This window comes from Mizuhopecten yessoensis, unplaced genomic scaffold (assembly GCF_002113885.1).
Source record: "Mizuhopecten yessoensis strain PY_sf001 unplaced genomic scaffold, ASM211388v2 scaffold1673, whole genome shotgun sequence".
Taxonomy (NCBI): Eukaryota; Metazoa; Mollusca; class Bivalvia; order Pectinida; family Pectinidae; genus Mizuhopecten; species Mizuhopecten yessoensis.
This window is the reverse complement of record NW_018404164.1, coordinates 92,889-117,329: the sequence shown is the minus strand read 5'-3', so window position 1 is coordinate 117,329 and position 24,441 is coordinate 92,889. Positions and strand designations below refer to the sequence as shown.

The following is a 24,441-nucleotide window of genomic DNA, read 5'->3' as shown; positions in this document are numbered from 1 at the left end:
CGAGCTTTAAACATATTTTCTGTTCTCTGCATGTTTACACTCCCACCAAGAGAGGGCATGTAGGAATCGTTTGCCAGTGTGTTCGTCCATAGTTTCGGTTTCAGATTCTTTATTTCCGAGAGCCATCCTACTCGTAGTTAACAGCTTGTATACAAGGTATCTCATAATCATAAATCCCCGAACACATTAAAGTTCGTGTGTATTTCGTAGTATGGTAATACTGTATTGAGTTCTGAACCTGAATAGATTTTGTTGGTCATCTGTCGGGGCAAAAGGGTCAAAGATCACAGTTTGTCACTTTTGAATTTAAAAACAACCATAAAAATATCTCGGGATACTCTCAACAAATGTATATGATATTTACACCATATTATGGTGACATTGGCCTCTGCGCCAGATTAGATTTCGGTGGGCATTGGTCAAATATCACACTTGACCACTTTTGAACAAACTAGAATATCTCTCGAAACCTCAACAAGTTTACATTTACACTATACTGTTGTGATATTGGTTTCTACACCTAATTAGGTTTTGGTAGTCATCAGTCAAGGTGAAGGTCATAAGTTCATGGGCAAAGCTATGCGTCTATGTGAGCCTCCGCTCTCTTTGTTTTTATCAATCATAACATATAACGGTGGAGATAATTACTAACTATAATTATCTAGCCACATGGTTCCTCACGACCGCGACCACGTGCTTTCTACCTAGGTTGTCGTCTTTGAAGGTGACACTTCCTGCAGAGGTTGTTTACCCGTTCACCCCTACATATTTAAACTGGACTTGCCCAGTCTTTGATCTGGCAAGGTTCCAACGTGAGTTTAGGGATGAATCAGTTAAATCACCTTATTTTCTCCAATATATTATCAGGAACAGCCTGTTTACCTGTAAAGATATATATATATATATATTGGATGGGTATATATGGACCGGGAATGTGTCCCTTTAAGGAGATACATATTTTATTTTCAGTTTTGGCCAGACCTGTTTTACAGAAGGCTTGTGAGAACCTACCAGTAAGAACGTAAGGGGATACATATCTACAACTCGTGGAGCACCTGAATAAACACATACAATACACTGGAAAGTTCATATAGAAAGTGGAGAAACACGTTTGATAGACATCAGGAACCTAATACCGACTGTATCAGGTGTCGTTTCGCGATCCGTGTATGAGGAGGCAGTGTCGGCACTCAGTGATGTGTTTCACCAGATAACCTGAATTACATGTATATTTATCGTTATAAACTTGTTCATTGATACTGAATTCGTTTTCTGATGTTTTCTTATCGAGACACGGTTGTCTTTCGTGTTCTTGTTGTAACCTGACTTATATAACTTTATTTTCCCAGCATCAGTCTCTGATACTTGAATTCACATGGTTTGCTTAAAGGAGTTTTACGTTTCATTGATATATAGCCTCCTAATATTTCCGCGTGAAATATGGACTTCGATGAGACCAAGCGAAAGGGAAACGGTAAGCAGACATTGGTGTTTTTTTTAACTTTATGGAAACGTGATTTTCTTGTATGTTTAATCCTAGTCTCTCATTACTAGCAACCTTCTAAATGGGAAATACTAGACATGCTATATGAACTTCACTGTAATTACACTGAGAGTAAGGTACTATTGTAGACTGGCGGTTTAGTTGCTTGTTAAATAGTTATAACATCAGTAACAATTTAAACTAGATTTTCGGTAATATTTGATTCTTCGTGAAACTATTTATAACATGACAATATGAAAGGGGATACCACGTTTAAATTTCAGAATTTAATCATTTTTGTTTTTTAATTTAAGATTTGGTTGATCATTTGCTCCCTAGCTAGTTAACCCAGTGCTTGTTTATGCCTTCCATCCTCAATTCCCGTTCCCTATCTTGCACCCCTTCCTGCCCTTCCCCTTCCATTCTATCCATTCTACTCCCTCCTTCTCCTTTTCGACAGTCCCCTCCCATCGCCTTTCTCCCAATCCCAACTCGTACCAACTAATTGTATGGTCCTGATACAACCCACACTGGAAGGTCGTGACACGGACTAGCGTAACTAACACCTTACAGACGTGACGATGCATACACTGTGTAAACTATACACTTTATTTTGTGTGGCTAGGTGGTCCTGCCTGTTTCGTACAACCCTTTGGTCTATTAACACCCCGAGGTACCCTGCACTCTCCGTCCTATGTGTGCCGCACGATGGTCCTCTCTGTCCCTGAGGTACATTATCGCCCTAAAGTGTCCTGCACGTTTGTCCCGTGTGGTCATCTCGGTCAACTGTGGGCTGGAGGTACATCTGTCCCGCGCGGCCCTATGGTCCCCTTCGTCATGTGTGGCCATGGGTCCTCTCCGTCCCGTTCGGCCCAGGGGTCCCCTCTGCCCTATGTAGCCCCATGGTATTCTCTGTCTCCTGGTGTACTGTGGTCCCCTCTGTTCCGTAACACTGTGGTCCCCTCTGTAAAGTATGCTCCTGTGGTCCTCTCTGTTCTGTATGACCATGTGGTACCCTCTGTTCTGTATGACCCTGTGGTCCCATCCGTTTCGTACTCTCTGTTCCGTATGACCCAGTGGTCCCCTTCGTTCCGTACTCTCTGTTCCGTATGACCCTGTGGTCCTCTCCGTTCCGAATGACCATGTGGTCCTCTCCGTTCCGTATGACACTGTGGTCCTCTCCGTTCCGTATGACCCTGTGGTCCCATCCGTTTCGTATGACCCTGTGGTCCTCTCCGTTCCGTATGACCCGGTGGTTCTCTTCGTTCCTTATGACCCTGTGGTCCTCTCCGTTGCCTGTGACCCCGTGGTCCTCTCCGTGCCGTATGACCCTGTGGTCCTCTCCGTTCCCTATGACACTGAGGTCCTCTCCGTTTCGTATGACCCTGTGGTCCTCTTCGTTCCGTATGACCCTGTGGTCCCCTCTGTTCCGTATGACCATTTTGTCCCCTATGTTCCGCATGACCATGTGGTCCCCTCCGTTCCGTATGACTCTGAGGTCCCTTAATATACTTAATAGCATATAGCAGATATACCAAATTTGATGCTTTTATCGCAAATGGCAGGTTATTTTTTCTTCCTTATCTGCTTTTATAGGTAACAATGAATGTATTGGCCATATACAACATGTTAATTTTGATTCGTGTTCTGCAACGACTTGCTGACATTTTAAACATGTGCTTGCTTGCTACGTGTTTCTAGTGACTATTAAACAGGGTGATGAAAAATACCAAGTTTAAGAAATCACCCCAGAACTTAAACCCTAGTGACAAAATTATCAAAGCTTCAGATAGCTGAGCATATCATCCTTAAAAAAGTAGCTGGCGAAATAATTTAAAAGCTGTACATGGGTGTCAAAATCATCCCAAACTAAAATAATATCAAACCTTAATCATAGCCGAGGAAATCTTCCAAAAACTAATACTTGATGTCGAAATAATCTAAACAAAAGTATAGAAACTATCGCAAAACTAAAAGTGGTTGACGAAACAACATTAAGTCTTATCTGAAGGAAACAAAAATGTGACAATTTCTAATTATAAAAGACATAAATTGTCAAACGTTCTGAACAATCAAGATAATCAATTATATTTTCAGATTAAGTTTGGGCTCAAAAGTTGTAGCTGAATTTAGTCGAACCATATTGGTAAGCTTTCAGACCGTAGGGATTTGGTATTCAAGGGCTTGCTCCAAATATCACGAGTTCCGTGATAGATGTCGACTGCTGACGGACAAACTGATAGTGCGTTGTTCCTACAGTGGCAGGACGATGTCGACTGCTGACGGACAACCTTACAGTGCGTTGTTCCTACGGTGGCAGGTCGATGTCGACTGCTGACGGCCAAACTTACAGTGCGTTGTTCCAACAGTGGCAGGTCGAGGTCGACTGCTGACGGAAAAACTTACAGTGCGTTGTTCCTACAATGGCAGGGCGAGGAAGACTGCTAACGGACAAACTTAAAGTGCCTTGTTCCTACAGTGGCAGGGGGGGGTCGGCTGCTGACGGGCAAACTTACAGTGCCTTGTTCCTACAATGGCAGGTCGAGGAAGGGCTTGCTCCAAATATCACGAGTTCGGTGATAGATGTCGACTGCTGACGGACACACTTACAGTCCCTTGTTCCTACAGTGGCAGGTTCAGGAAGACTGCTAACGGACAAACTTACAGAGCCTTGTTCCTACAGTGGCAGGTCGGGGAAGACTGCTAACGGACAAACTTACAGAGCCTTGTTCCTACAGTGGCAGGTCGGGGTCGACTGCTGACGGACAAAATTACAGGGCGTTGTTCCTACAGTGGCAGGTCGATGAAGACTGCTGACTGACAAACTTACAGTGCATTGTTCCTACAGTGGCCGGTCGATGTCGACTGCTGACGGGCAAAATTACAGTGCGTTGTTCCTACAGAGGCAGGTCGATGGCGACTGCTGACGGACAAAATTACAGTGCGTTGTTCCTACACTGGCAGGTCGATGTCGACTGCTGACGGCCAAACTTACAGTGCGTTGTTCCAACAGTGGCAGGTCGAGGTCGACTGCTGAAGGACAAACTTAAAGTGCCTTGTTCCTACAGTGGCAGGTTCAGGAAGACTGCTAACGGACAAACTTACAGTGCCTTTTTCCTACAGTGGCAGGGCGGGGGAGAATGCTGACGGGCAAAATTACAGTGCGTTGTTCCTACAGAGGCAGGTCGATGGCGACTGCTGACGGACAAAATTACAGGGCGTTGTTCCTACAGTGGCAGGACGATGTCGACTGCTGACGGACACACTTACAGTCCCTTGTTCCTACAGTGGCAGGTTCAGGAAGACTGCTAACGGACAAACTTACAGTGGCTTGTTCCTACAGTGGCAGGGGGGGGTCGGCTGCTGACGGGCAAACTTACAGTGCGTTGTTCCAACAGTGGCAGGTCGAGGTCGACTGCTGACGGACAAACTGATAGTGCGTTGTTCCTACAGTGGCAGGTCGATGTAGACTGCTGACGGACAAACTTACAGTGCCTTGTTCCTACAGTGGCAGGTCGAGGAAGACTATGGATACATTTTGTGGTCGCCATCATGATCATGATGTTGTCACTACCCTTGTTGTTTTGTTGTCACTACCCTTGTTGTTTTGTTGTCACTACCCTTGTTGTTTTGTTGTCACTACCCTTGTTGTTTTGTTGTCACTACCCTTGTTGTCGATATGAGGACGTGACATTACTTGGATTTAGCCTAGCTGTTCATGGTGGATGTCGTCTATAAAGCAGAAGACGCTTACCCTTCCGGAACACATGGTCTAATCCTCTGTTCATATTTTGCCCACGTTTTATCGATTTTGGGTTCTAATGATGGCCTGGCTGACACTTGGGTATTCTCTTGATGAGTGTATTGTACCGTTCAGATGGTTTATATCCATGTTATATACAACACACATCAATGGTTCTTTGTAAGGGCTTAGTGCAGCGCTATTTGTTTGGGTTAATATTGACGTAGTAAACGACCATTTGGTCAATAGTTCTCATCTACAGTGATTTGTAGAACTTCTAGTTGTGGTAAAATCACAAGTATACAATACTTTATTTTGTCCATCTCGATGTGTGATAACGTGATCCTAACATCTATCATCACATAGACGCGTACTTGGTGTCGGACACAGTGCGAGTCAGATATAAGATACAGGTTGCCAGATTTGTATATACACAAAGCAAAGATGAATGCAAATCAAATATATATACGAATCACCCATGCGTGCAAATTTACCACGTAAACAAATCAATTTACAACCCAATTAACCATAAACAAATTAACCAGGCTGCAAATTTACCGCATGTTAAGCAATCTGACTGCAAGTTAAACACAATCAAACGTAAATGATCGCATACACATCCCAGCTCGTGCTCCTCTGTTCTGCTTTACTCATTCTTTTACGCATATGTTTCGCCAATCGCTATTGCCGAAAAAATAAAAAGAATGAACTCTTGCTATGTCCTACACCACTCATACCAGATGGGGTCCTTCGGTCCATCAGTAGCACGTCCCTCATGACCCAGACAACGTGACACAGACGGGGTATCTCTGTTTACAACAACATGGTGTTCCACTAATGGGACGTGACAGTTGTTTCTTTAACGTAACCATGAGAAGAATATATTACAGTAACAAGACTACAATTTTCGCCTCTATACCCAGCAGGGAAAGCAGAGTATCGAATTACCACCATTTTAATTAGATGACGAAGGTAAAACTGCACGAGGTGAAGTGTGATAATAGGGTAATTGTAAGTCAGGGATTGTGTAACAGCTATATCGTTTATGTTTTCCCTGTACAGGGCAATAATGTAAAGGGCTTTCAGATGGATTTATTTTATTTGTCTGTTGGTGTATTTTTCCTTTACGCAATGTATACAACTAGTGTTCATGTCATTATGAATTCCAAATAGCAACGGTGGATGTGGTGTTTGTTAGAAGTACATAACAAAGTTGGCAGGTCCTTTGGCGACATGATTAAAGTTAAAGACATCTTTGTACAATATGTGTTTGGTTTTACTAGACAAAACTAGGGTGACTATCTATGTGCTGTGTTCTACCTTAACGTTATAGAAAATCAAGTGCAGTGCCACAATACAAGTACAGTTGACGTCTGAATGTAGCAGTCTTACATTCGCTTTTAGGCAAAAACTACTATATGTGTGTTTCAGGTAACATGCCTGAAAAAAATAGGGAAGGTCTGTAGACAAATAATTTCATTTTTATGTTAATTTTTTATCTTCGTGGATCAATATTATGCTTAATTTCAAACTTTACAAAGCATTTCCACACATTACAATGGCTATTAATTTGTCAAGTAAAAGGGTCAGACTCCCAGAATAGGAAGACAGTACATTTTAATGAGTGGCTGTAAGCTTTGCCCGACTCATAAATGAATTTAGAAACAAGTAGGTGATACAATTTCTAGGGTCGGCAACCAGGATACCTAAAACATGCATTTTTTTGGCCTTGTTTTGTATTGTCGTTTTAAAATAAAGAACTATGGGCTTTGACTTTCAGTTCATTTTACAGATTTTAAACCGTTAATGACATATTTTGTAATATCATAGTGGCGAGATAATTGTAACCAATCCCTAGACAACAAATGACACTCCGTAAATCCCCCAAATTTGTTAATGTTATCATCCCACCTATAGAGAACACCGCCGAGGATGGGCCATTCATATACTACCCATTCTTATCTGTATAGCGTCTTGGACAGTTTACAGTAAAGCACTTGTTATTAGACTGCATTGACCTTCAGCCAACACGACAACATTTAAACAAATCTGAACTATCTCTTTGAAACGGTAAATATCGGAACAATTCTAACTTGCCTAAAAATGTTCGCCTGTTAAAAAATATAACGTATCATAACCACTTCCGCTCGTCATGTTGACATTTGTCTTTTATCATTCTGTTTGTTTGATGTAATTTCCTTTTGTGTGTTTTATCTAACTTTTTTTGACCCTGAGGATCTCTCCGTTGACATGCCGTTAAGATCTATTCTCTGTTGACAGGCTGTCAAGACCTCGTCTCTGTTGACAGGCTGTTAAGACCTCATCTCTGTTGAGAGGCCGGTAAAACCTTTTCTCTGTTGACAGGTTGTTAAGATCTATTCTCTGTTGACAGGCCGTTAAGATCTTTTCTCTGTTGACAGGCCGTTAAGATCTTTTCTCTGTTGACAGGTTGTTAAGATCTATTCTCTGTTGAGAGGCCGGTAAAACCTTTTCTCTGTTGACAGGTTGTTAAGATCTATTCTCTGTTGACAGGCCGTTAAGATCTATTCTCTGTTGACAGGCTGTTAAGATCTATTCTCTGTTGACAGGCCGTTACAACCGTTTCTCTGTTGACTGGCCGTTAAGATCTATTCTCTGTTGAAATGCCGTTAAGATCTATTCTCTGTTGACATGCCGTTAAGATCTTTTCTCTGTTGACATGCCGTTAAGATCTATTCTCTGTTGACAGGCCGTTAAGATCTATTCTCTGTGACAGGTTGTTAAGATCTATTCATTTCATCATATTTTATTGAGTAAACAATAGGATTGAACAGCAGGCTAGGCCTATATAAGTTTTCTCCTTAGGTTGACATGACAAAGACAAAGATGAATGAAATGGTTTGTAAGGAAATAAGATCTATTCTCTGTTGACAGGCCGTTAAGATCTATTCTCTGTTGACATGCCATTAAGATCTATTCTCTGTTGACATGCCGTTAAGATCTATTCTCTGTTGACATGCCGTTTAAATATATTCTCTTTTGACATGCCGTTTAAATATATTCTCTTTTGACAGGCCGTTAGGAATAAGGAATGGCAATTATATATATGGTCTTTGATCTTGACTTTCGGATATAAGGAATGACAATGATATATATGGTCTTTGATCTTGACCTTCGGATATAAGGAATGACAATTATATATATTGTCTCTGATCTTTCGTTTGTAATATATGGCGTTTAAATATTGTCTGTTATCAGGACTTTCGTTTATAGAACATGACATTTGATATTGTCTCCTATCAGGACTTTTGTTTATAAAACATGACATTTAATATTGTCTGTTTTTTCTGATTTTCGTTTATCAGACATGACATTTAATATTGTCTGTTATCAGGACTTTTGTCTGTTATGTGGAGGTTTGTTTATCTATTTTTATCAGATATGACGATTCGAATCGCAACAACATGGCCTTCACGTTCGTTAATATCTAAGCCACATTTATCATTTAAGTACTCTGCTATAGCGTCTGTTGTCATGGCATGGCGTGTTTATATTACAGCAGTATGACATTGACTTCCGGTGGAGCGCTTGGAGTGAGTTCTTGCCATGCTCTCGTTCCTGTGGTATTGGAATTAAACGCCGCTATAGGACCTGCTACAGATTCGGGTAGGTGGCTGATCACGGGAAACATTTACAGGTGATACGTGATAATAAAACCGTTAATTAGGCCCCCAATTATCCTACTTTTACTGATAATCAATTGCTGATTTCTAAACATTTTCTTAGTTCTTTTTACACAGCCAATACAATTTTCTATGTGACGTTTCGATGACTAGTACGATATGTACACTGTCACCTTCATCAGACAAATGACCAGTGTATCGTATGCACACAAAGGTGTAAAATGTGTACGAGTTGTCCACAAAATCGATGTCGATTTCGGCTACGCTGTAATCGTATGTACAATAGTTGTTATATATGTACCGAAATGACTCGATTCAGCCACGCTTTGTTTAATACTTGGTCATAGATGTGCGAGAGTCTTTGAGCCACAAGCAGGGAGGCCTATTGTGGACTGCACTGGATCCATTGGTTTCAATGTTTCCAGATCATTAGCAGACATTCTTGGACCGCTAGTGGGTAAATCGAAACACCATTTAAAGAATTCAAAACATAGCGAAAGCTATGTCTACCATCATGATTCAGGAAGACCAAGAATTCATTTCACATGATGTTGACTCTCTCTTTACCAACACACCCATTGACGACGCACTTAGAACAATTCGGAAACGTTTGGAATTAGACAGATCCTGGCTAAAAAAGATAGATCCTGGCGCAAAAACACAAACCTCCAGATTCAGGACATCATGGATTTGCTGGAATTTGTGCTGACAACAACATATTTTAGTTTCCGAAACAAAATCTATCAACAACGCTTCGGCATTGCTATGGTTAGTCCAGTGTCTCCCATTGTGGCCAGTTTGTTCAAGCCACTGCCCCCATGGAATGCAAGCCTAGCTTATGGAAACGATATGTTGACGACATACTTGAGATAATCAAGAAAGGGTCACAGAAGTATTTGACCACACATATCAACACTATAGATGCCACTAACAACATCAAATTTACATGTGAGGAAGAAACCAACTGCACAATGCCCTTCCTAGACTCTCTATTGGTGAAGAAAGAAGAAGGAACCGTGAAGGTATTGGTCTATAGAAAAAAGACCTATACGGACCAATACCTGAACTTCAAATCTCCCCATCCTTTGCACCAGAAGTTAGGTGTCATACGCACATTGCTCAACAGATGTGATACAATAGCCACAGAACAAAAGGACAAAACACAAGGGCAGAATCACATCGTTAGGGAATTGAGAGCATGTGCATATCCGGAATGGGCCCCAAAACGGATACAGAAACAATGTCAAAGTAAGGAGAAGAACAAGAAAAGGCCAATCAAGGATAAGAACAAAACCAAAGGTCGAGTGGTCATCCCGTATTAAAAGGGTATATCCGAAATCATCCAGAGGATGTATCGCGGTCATGGCATAGCAACAGTCATCAAGCCCCACAAGACGCTTCGCAATATCCTAGTTCACCCTAAGGGAACAACACCTAAAGAAAACGTCGCAGAATGCGTATACAAAATCGGATACAGTAACTGCGACGCGTCGTATATTGGAGAGACTGGAAGGCAATTTGGGGTCCGCCTTGGTGAAGATACAGAAACACAAGAAGGTAGGAAATTAACCAGATCAGAAAGGAAGCAGTCGGAGTCCCAGACAAATAAATCGGCAATCACAGACCATGCCACACAGAAAAATCATGTGATTGACTGGGATAATTTCAACATTTTGGACAGAGAGAGCAATATGTTCAAGCGGCAGATAAAGGAACCCATCTGGGTACGCCGCAGTGGGCCAGTTCTTAATCGAGACGAGGGGCTCAAAGACTCGCACACCTGTGACCAAGTATTAAACAAAGCGTAGCTGAATCGAGTCATTTCGGTACATATATAACAACTATTGTACATACGCTTACAGCGTAGCCGAAATCGACATCGATTTTGTGGACAACTTGCACACATTTTACACCTTTGTGTGCATACGCTTTACTAGTCATCGAAACATCACATAGAAAATTGTATTGGTTGTGTAAAAAGAACTTTTCATAATCATTTGCTTATTTTTTTTAAACCCTTCATATTATTAAGCGCGGTTGATATATTTCCTTCTTTGTATTATATCATTGAACAGCATACGCTATCTATATCATAATAACTTTATATAATGTATTTGTTGTGGATATCTACCTGAAAGGATCGCTGATGCTCATGGCGCAAGAACTTCTGTATTGGACTGACAACTTTAGTTTATATTTTCGAGAGGTATTCATCAATAACGCATCTACTTTTATAAACAAAGGTTTTAAAACAGGATCCGCACTCATAACCACTATAGATTCCGCAGTAGAGACCAGACCTTTATTACACTGTGCTAATGATAATTCAGTTTGATGTGGATTGTATGTGTTTGATTGCTTCTGTTAGAACCACCATCGCCGCTTTCCTGTTTAAAACAGACTACTACATCCACAAACTTACTGTCAATAAACAGGAGATACATTTTGTTAAACATCTCATTGCTACCAAAGAAAAATACATAAAGGATAGAGACTTTGTATTGGCAATGAAGACCAACTGTACCTCACATCTAACTCGGTAACCTAGAGTAAACCACTCCTGACTGACATGTGTTTGTAATCTCATAACTACATGTAGTTTATTATAAATCAAGAGAAAGAATTTACCCAGAAAACTATGTTGATCAAAATATTTCTGGAGTAGCCAAGAAACTGCGACAAATTTATAAAATAAAAAAGAAGATGTATTAAATATGTTGGGATCTGCTGATAATCTTCACAGTAACTACTGAGTGTTTTAAACCTTCATACTCGCCTACCATTAGACTTAGACACGTGTCAGACAGGAGTGGTTTACTCTAGGTTACCGGGCTAGATAGACTGAGACACATGTCAGACAGGAGTGGTTTACTCTAGGTTACCGGGCTAGATAGACTGAGACACATGTCAGACAGGAGTGGTTTACTCTAGGTTACCGGGCTAGATAGACTGAGACACATGTCAGACAGGAGTGGTTTACTCTAGGTTACCGGGCTAGATAGACTGAGACACATGTCAGACAGGAGTGGTTTACTCTAGGTTACCGGGCTAGATAGACTGAGACACATGTCAGACAGGAGTGGTTTACTCTAGGTTACCGGGCTAGATAGACTGAGACACATGTCAGACAGGAGTGGTTTACTCTAGGTTACCGGGCTAGATAGACTGAGACACATGTCAGACAGGAGTGGTTTACTCTAGGTTACCGGGCTAGATAGACTGAGACACATGTCAGACAGGAGTGGTTTACTCTAGGTTACCGGGCTAGATAGACTGAGACACATGTCAGACAGGAGTGGTTTACTCTAGGTTACCGGGCTAGATAGACTGAGACACATGTCAGACAGGAGTGGTTTACTCTAGGTTACCGGGCTAGATAGACTGAGACACATGTCAGACAGGAGTGGTTTACTCTAGGTTACCGGGCTAGATAGACTGAGACACATGTCAGACAGGAGTGGTTTACTCTAGGTTACCGGGCTAGATAGACTGAGACACATGTCAGACAGGAGTGGTTTACTCTAGGTTACCGGGCTAGATAGACTGAGACACATGTCAGACAGGAGTGGTTTACTCTAGGTTACCGGGCTAGATAGACTGAGACACATGTCAGACAGGAGTGGTTTACTCTAGGTTACCGGGCTAGATAGACTGAGACACATGTCAGACAGGAGTGGTTTACTCTAGGTTACCGGGCTAGATAGACTGAGACACATGTCAGACAGGAGTGGTTTACTCTAGGTTACCGGGCTAGATAGACTGAGACACATGTCAGACAGGAGTGGTTTACTCTAGGTTACCGGGCTAGATAGACTGAGACACATGTCAGACAGGAGTGGTTTACTCTAGGTTACCGGGCTAGATAGACTGAGACACATGTCAGACAGGAGTGGTTTACTCTAGGTTACCGGGCTAGATAGACTGAGACACATGTCAGACAGGAGTGGTTTACTCTAGGTTACCGGGCTAGATAGACTGAGACACATGTCAGACAGGAGTGGTTTACTCTAGGTTACCGGGCTAGATAGACTGAGACACATGTCAGACAGGAGTGGTTTACTCTAGGTTACCGGGCTAGATAGACTGAGACACATGTCAGACAGGAGTGGTTTACTCTAGGTTACCGGGCTAGATAGACTGAGACACATGTCAGACAGGAGTGGTTTACTCTAGGTTACCGGGCTAGATAGACTGAGACACATGTCAGACAGGAGTGGTTTACTCTAGGTTACCGGGCTAGATAGACTGAGACACATGTCAGACAGGAGTGGTTCACTCTAGGCTACCGGTGTTTATGCCTTTTTCATTGGTAACAATGAGACATTAACAAAATATATCACCTCTTTCTTGACAGCAAATGTCACAGTTTATTCGCAACTCCAGAAATATTTTTATTGACATAACTTTCTGAATAAAATCTATCTTTTGAGTTATAATAAACGACGTAGTCGATATGTTATACTAGAGTGACCACTGTCGCCATTTTGACCTGATTTTCAATAACATTCTAGAATGACAATGATCCATGATAATGACACCTTCCATGTATCTAAGATAGTTAGTAATTGAAGTGAGGCCCTGGATAGAACGGGAGACATTATAAGTATGCCACAAGTGGCACAAGAAACGCGTAACCTCCCAGATTTCCTACTTTCGCTTACATTTTTGTAGGGGTTCGCATTGTTGAATTTTGTTCTTCGGTTACTTGACATTGACTTCAAAATCAATCCATTTTGGTATGGCGTACCGATGTTGCTAATAACTGTTTTTTTGTATTACAATGTGTTTGTTTACAGACGACATCCTACTCCAGTAGACGGTGAACTGTGTCGCGGGGACGCGGAGCACTACCACACCTGTAATATCCAGGTAAGTGTTGGTGTCACATGTAACGTGGATTACTACAAAACAGATAATTAATTTGAAAAGTGAGCGAACGTAAATGTTACATGTATAGAGCGAACCTCGGTGACTGGGGACACATTCACATTAATCCCTTGCTGGTCCCTGAGAAAAAATATATTTGAAAAACGGTGTGAGAAGAGAGTAAATATTGATTTGAGGTTGATTGGGACGATAAAGAATGAGTGAACTGTAAAATATATCATATTGAAACATCTTACACATGTTCGCAGGAATGTCCGGAAGGGTCCCTGGACTTTCGACGTCTCCAGTGCGCTTTCTTCAATGGGCTGTCCCACAACAATCGCAAGCACTCCTGGAAACCGTTTATCACAGGTAAATGGATGAAATGATTTTGTTATCATGCCTTATTGCAATTCTTCTTCCAAGGGACATAACTCCTCTGACACTATCAGTGTTCTTGTGCATATCCTGCAAGGTTTGATTTCTGTGATGATCAAGTCACCTGGACATAAATTGATTTAAATAATCTATTTATCAAAATGTATCTGAGTTTCATATTGTTTCTTTTTTTCTATTTTTCTCGAAATGTTGCTCATTTTCCATGCTTCTTTTTTCAATGAAGCAAAAATCGGATGGAAATAGAAATTGCCAAGAATTGAAAATAATTCATGGGTTTGGAATATACTGATGGAATGTCGTCCAAACTCAATATCCTTGGCCTTATTGGAGATTTAAAACATTCTGATATTAATCTTTTAATTTAAAAGGAAATATAGGGAAGATTCTATCCTGTATAATGTACTTGATGCAGAGCTAAAGCCTTTGCTGGTAACTTACCACACGCCGCCCCTAAAGTATACTTACCAACTCTCTCGATTAAGAAGGGAGACTCCCGAATACGGACCCTTAATGTTAAGATTTCCAATCAGTGAATTTGCTGAACTACTCCTATGTTTATACTCCTAGGATCGAATGATTTCACCTGAAAGAACAACTCACAGTTTGTCATTTTAAAGGGCTATTGTGTCCCTAGGGGGTATATAGTCTACACGCATTTATTTATGTTTTTAAATTTGAACATGCGGAATCTCCCCCATGGAAATATCAAAAGGTTGGCAAGTATGCTGAAGAAACAGGATAGTCTACGCAGACAGGTGCTACTATCGCGGAATGTCCTCGCCATGAACACAGCGACACTTTGCAATGCTGATTTTGACAGTTTAAGAATATTGATCGCAAAAAACCCCTATCCTTCCCTAAGAGCAGTTAGGCTCGTTTGGTTGTTTTTGTGGCGTGTTTCTTTATTTATTAGTTTCCCATTGTTCCCTTTTTGTCGTTCCGTATTGACGTTGAGTTCAGATAGATTTTCTCTATAGTATGTGTTGACATTGTAGATCAACTGTCACCAAGGTCAAGGCCACTTCTCCATCCCTGTTCACTCGTCTGTTCAGCCGTAGGCGTGGCCGGCTTGGTCGTCAAGTTTACGTCACAGGTAGTTGACGGCACTAGCTGTAACCAAGGCAATAGGCGCCAAGTGTGTGTCAAAGGTCAATGTCAGGTAAGACAACTCAACCATTACAGGAAACTTTCAGATATATATGTCCCTGTGGTAAAAAAACATTGATTTTGAGTATATTATAGCGTGTCCCCTTCATCCCTTATATACATTTTAGTTAATATCTGTATGTTCTCTCATGTTTATAATATACCATGCCTGTGTTTTACGTCTCAGATTGATTTCTAATATACCATGCCCGTGTTTACGTCTCAGATTGATTTCTAATATACCATACCCGTGTTTACGTCTCAGATTGATTTATAATATACCATGCCTGTGTTTAAGTCTCAGATTGATTTATGATATACCATGCCCGTGTTTACGTCTCAGATTGATTTATAATATACCATACCCGTGTTTACGTCTCAGATTGATATATAATATACCATGCCCGTGTTTACGTCTCAGTTTGATTTATAATATACCATGCCCGTGTTTACGTACCATGCCCGTGTTTAAGTCTCAGATTGATTTATGATATACCATGCCCGTGTTTACGTCTCAGATTAATTTATGATATACCATGCCAGTGTTTACGTCTCAGATTAATTTATGATATACCATGCCCGTGTTTAAGTCTCAGATTGATTTATGATATACCATGCCCGTGTTTACGTCTCAGATTGCTTTATAATATACTATGCCCGTGTTTACGTCTCAGAATAATATATAATATACCATGCCCGTGTTTACGTCTCAGATAGATTTATAATATACCCTGCCTGTGTTTACGTCTCAGATTGATTTATAATATTCCATGCCCGTGTTTACGTCTCAGATTAATTTATATTATACCATGCCCGTGTTTACGTCTCAGATTGATATATAATATACCATGCCCGTGTTTACGGTTCAGATTGATTTATAATATACCATGCCCGTGTTTACATCTCAGATTGATTTATAATATACCATGCCCGTGTTTACGTCACAAATTGATATATAATATACCATGCCTGTGTTTACGTCTCAGATAGATATATAATATACCATGCCCGTGTTTACGTCTCAGATAGATTTATAATATACCAGGCCTGTGTTTACGTCTCAGATTGATTTATAATATACCTCAGATTGATTTATAAACGGTTCAGATTGATTTATAATATACCATGCCCGTGTTTACATCTCAGATTGATTTATAATATACCATGCCCGCGTTTACGTCTCAGATAGATTTATAATATACCATGCCCGTGTTTACATCTCAGATTGATTTATAATAAACCATGCCCGTGTTTACGTCTCATATTGATTTATAATATACCATGCCCGTGTTTACGTACCATGCCCGTGTTTAAGTCTCAGATTGATTTATGATATACCATGCCCGTGTTTACGTCTCAGATTAATTTATGATATACCTCAGATTGATTTATAATAAACCATACCCGTGTTTACGTCTCAGATTGATTTATAATATACTATGCCCGTGTTTACGTCTCAGATTAATTTATGATATACCTCAGATTGATTTATAATAAACCATACCCGTGTTTACGTCTCAGATTAATATATAATATACCATGCCCGTGTTTACGTCTAAGATTGATTTATAATATACCATGCCCGTGTTTACATCTCAGATTGATTTATAATAAACCATGCCCGTGTTACGTCTCAGATTGATTTATAATAAACCATGCCCGTGTTACGTCTCAGATTGATTTATAATAAACCATGCCCGTGTTTACGTCTCATATTGATTTATAATATACCATGCCCGTGTTTACGTACCATGCCCGTGTTTAAGTCTCAGATTGATTTATGATATACCATGCCCGTGTTTACGTCTCAGATTAATTTATGATATACCATGCCCGTGTTTAAGTCTCAGATTGATTTATGATATACCATGCCCGTGTTTACGTCTCAGATTGCTTTATAATATACTATGCCCGTGTTTACGTCTCAGATTGCTTTATAATATACTATGCCCGTGTTTACGTCTCAGATTGCTTTATAATATACCATGCCTGTGTTTCCGTCTCAGATTGATTTATAATATACCATGCCTGTGTTTACGTCTCAGATAGATATATAATATACCATGCCCGTGTTTACGTCTCAGATTGCTTTATAATATACTATGCCCGTGTTTACGTCTCAGAATAATATATAATATACCATGCCCGTGTTTACGTCTAAGATTGATTTATAATATACCATGCCCGTGTTTACGTCACAAATTGATATATAATATACCATGCCCGTGTTTACGTCTCAGTTTGATTTATAATATACCATGCCCGTGTTTACGTACCATGCCCGTGTTTAAGTCTCAGATTGATTTATGATATACCATGCCCGTGTTTACGTCTCAGATTGCTTTATAATATACCATGCCCGTGTTTACGTCTCAGATAGATTTATAATATACCAGGCCTGTGTTTACGTCTCAGATTGATTTATAATATTCCATGCCCGTGTTTACGTCTCAGATTAATTTATAATAAACCATGCCTGTGTTTACGTCTCAGATTGATTTATAATATACCATTCCCGTGTTTACGTCTCAGATTGATATATAATATACTATGCCCGTGTTTACGTCTCAGATTAATATATAATATACCATGCCCGTGTTTACGTCTCAGATTGATTTATGATATTCCATGCCCGTGTTTACGTCTCAGATTAATTTATAATATACCATGCCCGTGTTTATGTCTCAGATTGATTTATAATATATACCATGCCCGTGTTTACATCTCAGATTGATTTATAATAAACCACGCCCGTGTTTACGTCTCAGATTGATATAAAATATACCATGCCCGTGTTTACGACTCAGATTGATTTATGATATACCATGCCCGTGTTTACGTCTCATATTGATTTATGATATACCATGCCCGTGTTTACGTCTCAGCTTCATATATAATATACCATGCCCGTGTTTACGTCTCAGATTGATATATAATATACCATGCCCGTGTTTACGGTTCAGATTGATTTATAATATACCATGCCCGTGTTTACGTCTCAGATTGATTTATAATATACCATGCCCGTGTTTACGTCTCAGATTGATTTATAATATACCATGCCCGTGTTTACGTCTCAGATTGATTTATAATATACCATGCCCGTGTTTACGTCTCAGATTGATTTATAATATACCATGCCCGTGTTTACGTCTCAGATTGATTTATAATATACCATGCCCGTGTTTACGTCTCAGATTGATTTATAATATACCATGCCCGTGTTTACGTCTCAGATTGATTTATAATATACCATGCCCGTGTTTACGTCTCAGATTGATTTATAATATACCATGCCCGTGTTTACGTCTCAGATTGATTTATAATATACCATGCCCGTGTTTACGTCTCAGATTGATTTATAATATACCATGCCCGTGTTTACGTCTCAGATTGATTTATAATATACCATGCCCGTGTTTACGTCTCAGATTGATTTATAATATACCATGCCCGTGTTTACGTCTCAGATTGATTTATAATATACCATGCCCGTGTTTACGTCTCAGATTGATTTATAATATACCATGCCCGTGTTTACGTCTCAGATTGATTTATAATATACCATGCCCGTGTTTACGTCTCAGATTGATTTATAATATACCATGCCCGTGTTTACGTCTCAGATTGATTTATAATATACCATGCCCGTGTTTACGTCTCAGATTGATTTATAATATACCATGCCCGTGTTTACGTCTCAGATTGATTTATAATATACCATGCCCGTGTTTACGTCTCAGATTGATTTATAATATACCATGCCCGTGTTTACGTCTCAGATTGATTTATAATATACCATGCCCGTGTTTACGTCTCAGATTGATTTATAATATACCATGCCCGTGTTTACGTCTCAGATTGATTTATAATATACCATGCCCGTGTTTACGTCTCAGATTGATTTATAATATACCATGCCCGTGTTTACGTCTCAGATTGATTTATAATATACCATGCCCGTGTTTACGTCTCAGATTGATTTATAATATACCATGCCCGTGTTTACGTCTCAGATTGATTTATAATATACCATGCCCGTGTTTACGTCTCAGATTGATTTATAATATACCATGCCCGTGTTTACGTCTCAGATTGATTTATAATATACCATGCCCGTGTTTACGTCTCAGATTGATTTATAATAAACCATGCCCGTGTTTACGTCTCAGATTGATTTATAATAAACCATGCCCGTGTTTACGTCTCAGATTGATTTATAATATACCTCAGATTAATTTATAATAAACCATACCCGTGTTTACGTCTCAGATTGATTTATAATATACCATGCCCGTGTTTACGTCTCAGATTGATTTATAATAAACCATACCCGTGTTTACGTCTTAGATTGATTTATAATAAACCATGCCCGTGTTTACGTTTCAGATTGATTTATAATATACCATGCCTGTGTTTACGTCTCAGATTGATTTCAAACCTACATTGTTATGTGAAGCCATTATTTTCACCTGTCAGCACATCAATGCGGTCTCTTCTATACCTCTTCTCTTCTTTTTAAATCAAAGCAGTATTAGACTAGGAGAAATCGTGGCTTCATTGCCATGTATATGTATTTATCTTTTGTGTTTGCGAGGCATGCCATAGGGATTCCATTTATTGATAATCGATGTAAGTGGCTTCCTATCTCTTTGTATATTTCGCCATTGCTCTCCACACAATCGAGAAACGTATTCCCACAAACTGTAACTTGTATGTAGACACTTCAATGTGTGTTCATTTCATGATTCCTGCAAATACCATATTAAATCAAATAATAGGATTTTATATTTCAACAAAATATAATATGGTGTCAATAATTTAATCCGCCTCGGCTTTCCCCCGGTGTCGTGGTATATAATTGACGTATTCTAAGACTGTATGTGACGGTAGGTATACTCAGCACAATTGATAGGTCTAGCCTTCAGACGGAACCGAAATATACCCCGAGAAGTACATTTTCTCTTGCCGACTGTGATGTCGTTGATCAGATAATTGGATATCTACTTAAATACGTAATAATTAACAAGAAAGGTCAATCTCTTAAATAAAATACTCAAGAGATAACCCTGATCAAGCGGAGAACATATAAGAAAGACCCACACTCTGCATTAAACCACTCTGACGATTGATTATAAATTCGGAAATAGATAGTCATGTACAAAAGTTCATCATGTTTTTGTCGAGCTACACGATGAAGAATTGTCAAACAAATGTAGTACGTCAGTCTGNTAACAATGTCAGGTTATTAACAGAACTACGACTGTCGCCGATACCATTCTACCAGGTATTTGTTAATCCTTTGTGTTTCTACCTTTCCATCAATCATCATTGTTATCTTTCCCTAGGGATGGCTTTAGTACCCTTATTGGGGTATGACTTTGGGCTAAATGCATATTGTTGTACGATGTCCTGTTCGCTATCCTCAGACACTTGGCTGTGACCAGGACCTCGCCTCCAGTGCCGCCTACGACAGGTGTGGGGTCTGTGATGGAGACGGAACTTCATGTGACGTTATTTCAAGTTCAATATCACAGATACTCCATTCAGGTGAGAATAAGGAACAAAATATAAATAAGACAGGACCGTTGACTTTTGACCCCTAAACCAGATATTGTTGACATACAGCTGCTGGTGACTTCAGCACACTCGTGGGTAACGGAGTTACAGTAATACACAAATACAGACATACAAATATACAGACACATACAATGTATAAGGGCTTTCAAATGCTGATGTTTTTTGTCTCCCCAAAAATAAATATCAGGGCTTTCAGTGGAGAATATGTTTTTGAGGTCACGGAATGACCTTGACTCTTGGATTTCATATGTCTATTTGACATTTGGTTTGACCCTTCAATTTTCAGGTAAAAAGTGGCTTCACTTCTAAAATCGATGAATTTAAGGGTCAGCTGAAAGCCATGCAAGTGATACAGGAAATATATGATACAAATATCTCTGATCATATGTACATTTGTATCTTTAATGAAGAACGAGAACCACTTTTATTATATCAGAGCACAATATCTTGAAATATGTACCACGATGATTGACAACAAATGTTATTCTATATACATGATGTACGTCACAAATACAACAGATATTTAGCATTTATACAACTGGATAAGTTTAGTAAACTTTTTTGTGTTTTAGGCTACAGGACTTTATTAGAAATAGAGGCGGGATCCCGTAATATCCATATACGACAGACGTCAGGCCCGGAAGCTACCGTCGGTAAGTCAGAGAATCTAATATATGTACGAGTATATAATTACTATGACTAAGACCTAAACCGTCCCCGTGTTCACGCCTAAACTCATTATATTAACGTTACCTCAGCCAACATTAACATATGTATCGGGGTAAATGGAGACAGAGATTGAACGCATTCATTGATTGATGAATGATCTCTTTTCAATTGTTTCCATTTTAATTGATTTTTAGTTTGAACAAATTATTTCCACTTTTGATGTTATACAAACGCTGATGGATTGTTATTTGGAAAAATGTATACATACAGCATGGTATCTAATATACTGCCAATACACTTGATTAACTAATTCAGTACTTGCTGAAAATATATTCAAAGGAAGAAGGACAACTGTTGGTACACCGATGCTCCAGCAATTTCTGTTGAGTTGTACCATCAGTAAGATTTAGAGGAAGATGATAGATGTAGTAAAAGTCTAATACTGGGACAAAACCAGTTCATTATCGAGATACTGGGACAAGTCAAGCCCATTATCGAGATACTGGGATAAGTCAAGCCCATTATCGAGATACTTGGATAAGTCAAGCCCACTATCTAGATACTGAAACAAGTCAAATACATTATCGAGATAATGAGACAAGTAAATCTCATTATCCAGATACTGGGGCAAATTAAGTTCAATAACGAGATACTAGGACAAGTCAAGCCCATTATCGAGTTACTGGGACAAGTCAAGCCCATTATCGAGACACTGGGGCGATTCAAGTCAATATCGAGATACTATGACAAAATCAAGTTCAACAACGAGATACTGGGGCAAAGCAAGTCCACTGTCGAGATACTGGGACAAGTCAAGTCATTATCGAGATACTGGGACAAATTGAGTTCAACTACGAGACACAGGCACAGATCAAGTCCACTCTCGAGATACTGGGACAAATCAAGTCCACTGTCGAGATACTGGGTTGAAATCAAATTCTATGTCAAGAAAATAAGGATAAACAGTTGACTGTCGAAACAACGAGGAAAATTTAGTCCGCTTTCGCGAATAATTGAACAAAACAAGCCCGCTGTCGAGATACTTGTGCTAAATTATAATAGAAGTCCGGATGTGTTGAAGTTGATAGTTTGGTTAAAAATTCAATGTTTTCGTTGTCTCCTATAATTTCCTGTTGGTGTTTATCTGTGTTTCGAACATTTTAGTCAGTGAAATATAAAGTTATATGATGAAGATATATTTCATACGTTTCTAGAGTGAAATAGAGTCCTTTGTTTAGAAGACCTGTGTTTTTTGTCATTTCAGCACCGTTTGTAAAGGATTTTATACTTATCGTGACTTAAAATCATATATAAAGTGACAAATGTCAATTTTTGTAAAAAAAAATGTGTATTTCTAACACAATAATTGCCTTTCCTGTTCATCTGTTCTACAGAAGCGTTCGGAAACACAGGAGCTTGTAAGAAATAAAATCATCTGTGTTCGTTGTCGCTCCTTAACAAAACTCTTATGCACATAAGAATTAAACTTATCTATTTATGAAGTGTGAACGTTTCATTTAAGGGTGTAACATATTTCAAGTCCAGGAGAATATATTCAATAATGGGATTGGTTTCTTGTTCAGGAGGTATGAAATAAAGTTTAATTGATTACAAATTCAGGGGAGAATATACGATCGACGTAGTATTTACAACAAAATTTGCTTGAAATGTTTTCTCGTATGTTTGTAACGCCGGTTGCCATTCTTGGAAACGAGCTTCTATAAAGAGAAAGTTTAGTATGGGCAATGGTAGTGTGCACAGTCAATGGTAGTGTACACAGTCAATGGTACTGTACACAGTCAATGGTAGTGTACATAGTCAATGGTAGTGGTAGTGTACACAGTCAATGGTAGTGTACACAGTCAATGGTAGTGTACACAGGCAATGGTAGTGTACACAGGCAATGGTAGTGTACATTGACAATGGTACTGTACACAGTCAATGGTAGTGTACACAATCAATGGTAGTGTACAAAGTCAATGGTAGTGTACACAGTCAATGGTAGTGTACACAGTCAATGGTAGTGTACACAGGCAATGGTAGTGTACACAGTCAATGGTAGTGTACATTGACAATGGTAGTGTACATTGACAATGGTAGTGTACACAGGCAATGGTAGTGTATACAGGCAATGGTAGTGTTCACAGTCAATGGTAGTGTACACAGGCAATTGTAGTGTACACAGGCAATGGTAGTGTTCACAGTCAATGGTAGTGTACACAGTCAATTGTAGTGTACACAGTCAATAAATGAGAAACGAAGGACCCTGTGACAGTGTTTGATAAAATGCAGTTTATATATAGCGTGCGTTCGTATCATTAAAAAAGATAGCTAGACATATTTTGAACATTATTATAGAAATTTTTATTTACAATGTTTGTGACATTTCTAGCTAATTTGTAGCACCACAAAATGCTATGAAATGCCATGATCATCTAAAAGTTCATTTATCAATCGAGTCTGAAATAAGCGGTTCGGTATTAGTTTGGTTAATAAACTTTTAGAGCCAGCGATAAAACTGCCGTGAGAATAATGGAGGATGTCAAAGTAGGATTCCCCTAGTTCTCAAGAAAGAATTTAACGGAATCTATTAACATCTAGAAATTCAATTTTCAATCCAGTTGTGGTAGACGCATTCAACTGGACATGCAAGTAGCAGGTATGACATACAATCGGAACACCCCGGCCGGTTCGGTCATCTTTTATAAAAGGAACTCACTCGAAACTCCTCGGCCGATTCTGTCATCTTCGATGGAAGGAACTGTAATCGGGGAGAGGTGTTCCGAATGGTATGACATACAGCGTCTCAATTAATAGGATTATCAGATTGCGATCAGATCGGTTACCAGACAAACTAGTAGAATAAAGACAAGTGTTATCGGAAACGTTTAAGA

General features: G+C 39.5%; 1 protein-coding gene across 1 annotated transcript; it reads left to right on the top strand.

Annotated features, from left to right (window-relative positions):
- The first annotated feature begins 1,002 nt into the window (after positions 1-1,002).
- Positions 1,003-22,477, top strand: LOC110466412 (ADAMTS-like protein 2). Its single transcript, XM_021522877.1, has 8 exons — positions 1,003-1,474; positions 8,764-8,870; positions 13,684-13,756; positions 14,023-14,125; positions 15,148-15,311; positions 20,728-20,848; positions 21,451-21,531; positions 22,305-22,477. The coding sequence occupies exons 1-8, from the start codon at positions 1,376-1,378 to the stop codon at positions 22,475-22,477; spliced, it is 921 nt and encodes a 306-aa protein (XP_021378552.1). The 5' UTR covers positions 1,003-1,375.
- The last annotated feature ends 1,964 nt before the right edge of the window (positions 22,478-24,441 follow it).